The sequence below is a fragment of the Penaeus monodon genome, chromosome 15, assembly GCF_015228065.2.
Source record: "Penaeus monodon isolate SGIC_2016 chromosome 15, NSTDA_Pmon_1, whole genome shotgun sequence".
Lineage (NCBI taxonomy): Eukaryota > Metazoa > Arthropoda > Malacostraca > Decapoda > Penaeidae > Penaeus > Penaeus monodon.
Genome location: NC_051400.1, coordinates 4,106,744 through 4,108,208, shown reverse-complemented (window position 1 = coordinate 4,108,208; position 1,465 = coordinate 4,106,744). Strand labels below are relative to the sequence as shown.

The 1,465-nt window shown below is 43.8% G+C and overlaps 1 protein-coding gene across 1 annotated transcript in view; it reads right to left on the bottom strand.

Annotated features, from left to right (window-relative positions):
* LOC119581693 (rhodopsin-like) overlaps nucleotides 1–1,235 on the bottom strand; it is a gene marked incomplete in the record, with an annotated part of 1,527 nt that extends 292 nt beyond the window's left edge. The window contains 2 exon segments of the mRNA XM_037929814.1: nucleotides 10–956; nucleotides 1,157–1,235. Coding sequence (XP_037785742.1) covers nucleotides 10–953 — 944 coding nt within the window.
* Nucleotides 1,236–1,465: the final 230 nt, after the last annotated feature.

The following is a 1,465-nucleotide window of genomic DNA, read 5'->3' as shown; positions in this document are numbered from 1 at the left end:
AAGACGGACCCCCAGATGGAGAAAAGAGGAGTGACAATGGGTTTGTTGAACATTCCTCCCCAATTGATGATGAAGTAGGGAGTCCAGGCCATGAACCACAAGGAGACGGTCATGAGAGCAACTTTGGCCAGGCGGCATTCAGCTGAGGTCTTCTGATTTTCCTCATTCCTAAGAGACTTGACTCCCATCTTCTTTGCTTGTTCCCGCATGGCCTTCTCGTGGGCAGCCACGGCCTTGACAATGAAAGTATAGCTATAGATGATGTATGCTAGAGGTAAGAGATACACCCATATGGAATAAACGTACAAGTAGCTCTTTGAAAGTTGAGTTTCTGTCAGATAGTCAGTGCCACAAGCAGTCAAGTTGCCCTCAGGAACGTAACGGTTCCAGCCAAAGAAGGGAGGAAGACACCAGGCAATAGAGGCGATCCAGGTACCCGCAATCCTTAACATTGATCCACCTGACGTCAGTGGTTCAGCAGACACTCCCTTCACAATGACGTTATAGCGATCAGCGGTAATCCACACCATGGTCCAGATGGAAATGCATCCGAACAGAGAGCCCAGAAATCCGTAGATCTCACAGAAGAGAGCTCCCAGTGTCCAGGTTTGCCAATAGCACGAAACGACCGTAGGTGGAAACATCGTGAACATCATCAGGAAGTCGGATATAGCCAGGTTGACGACCAGTAGGTTAGCAGGCGTTCGAAGGGATTTGGTGTTCATGAAGACCCAGATGACGACGAAGTTTCCAGCCAGGGAGAGGGATCCCATAACCACAATCCAGAATCCAACCAGACTGTACCAGAGAGGGTTCATGGGAGGGAACTGATACCAATGCTCATGCACCATGTGGAGGATCTCCTTGGCTGCAGTGTCAACCACCGTATAGTTCCCATACGGGTTGGTGGATAGCGGCGGGTTGTCTTCCATTTCTTGATTGTTCCACGACATCTGCTTGAAATATTTAATGTTATGCGTTAAAGATGCTAAAAATATTTATGTTTATACATGCGTGATTATATTACACGTGAATTGCTGTTAGATGATTAGCAACACTGTAAATATAAATATATATCACTGTGATGATGTCAAGGATTATTCACAAATTAGACTGTAAATTTATCTTCCACAAATTCGTATATACTAACTGATACCTCAAGACTAGAGCGCCTGAACTGAAGGCAATATTTTAAGTACTACGCTTAGCTCAGATACATCCAGCCTCTATGGAACCTGCCAGGTAACTGAAGTCAGTTTAGCAACCCAACCCTTAAATAGATAGACACTTTATTACATTATTCAATCATATGAATGATAAAGAGATTAGAAGGGATATTATAATTATTGAACCTTTATAAGAAGCCTTTTAAATTCAGATACCTAAAAGAGACCAGTAAGCTTCGACAGGCAGACAACTGATAGTGCTAAAAAAGTGCGCTTTATCTATCTGTTTCCTTTCTTGG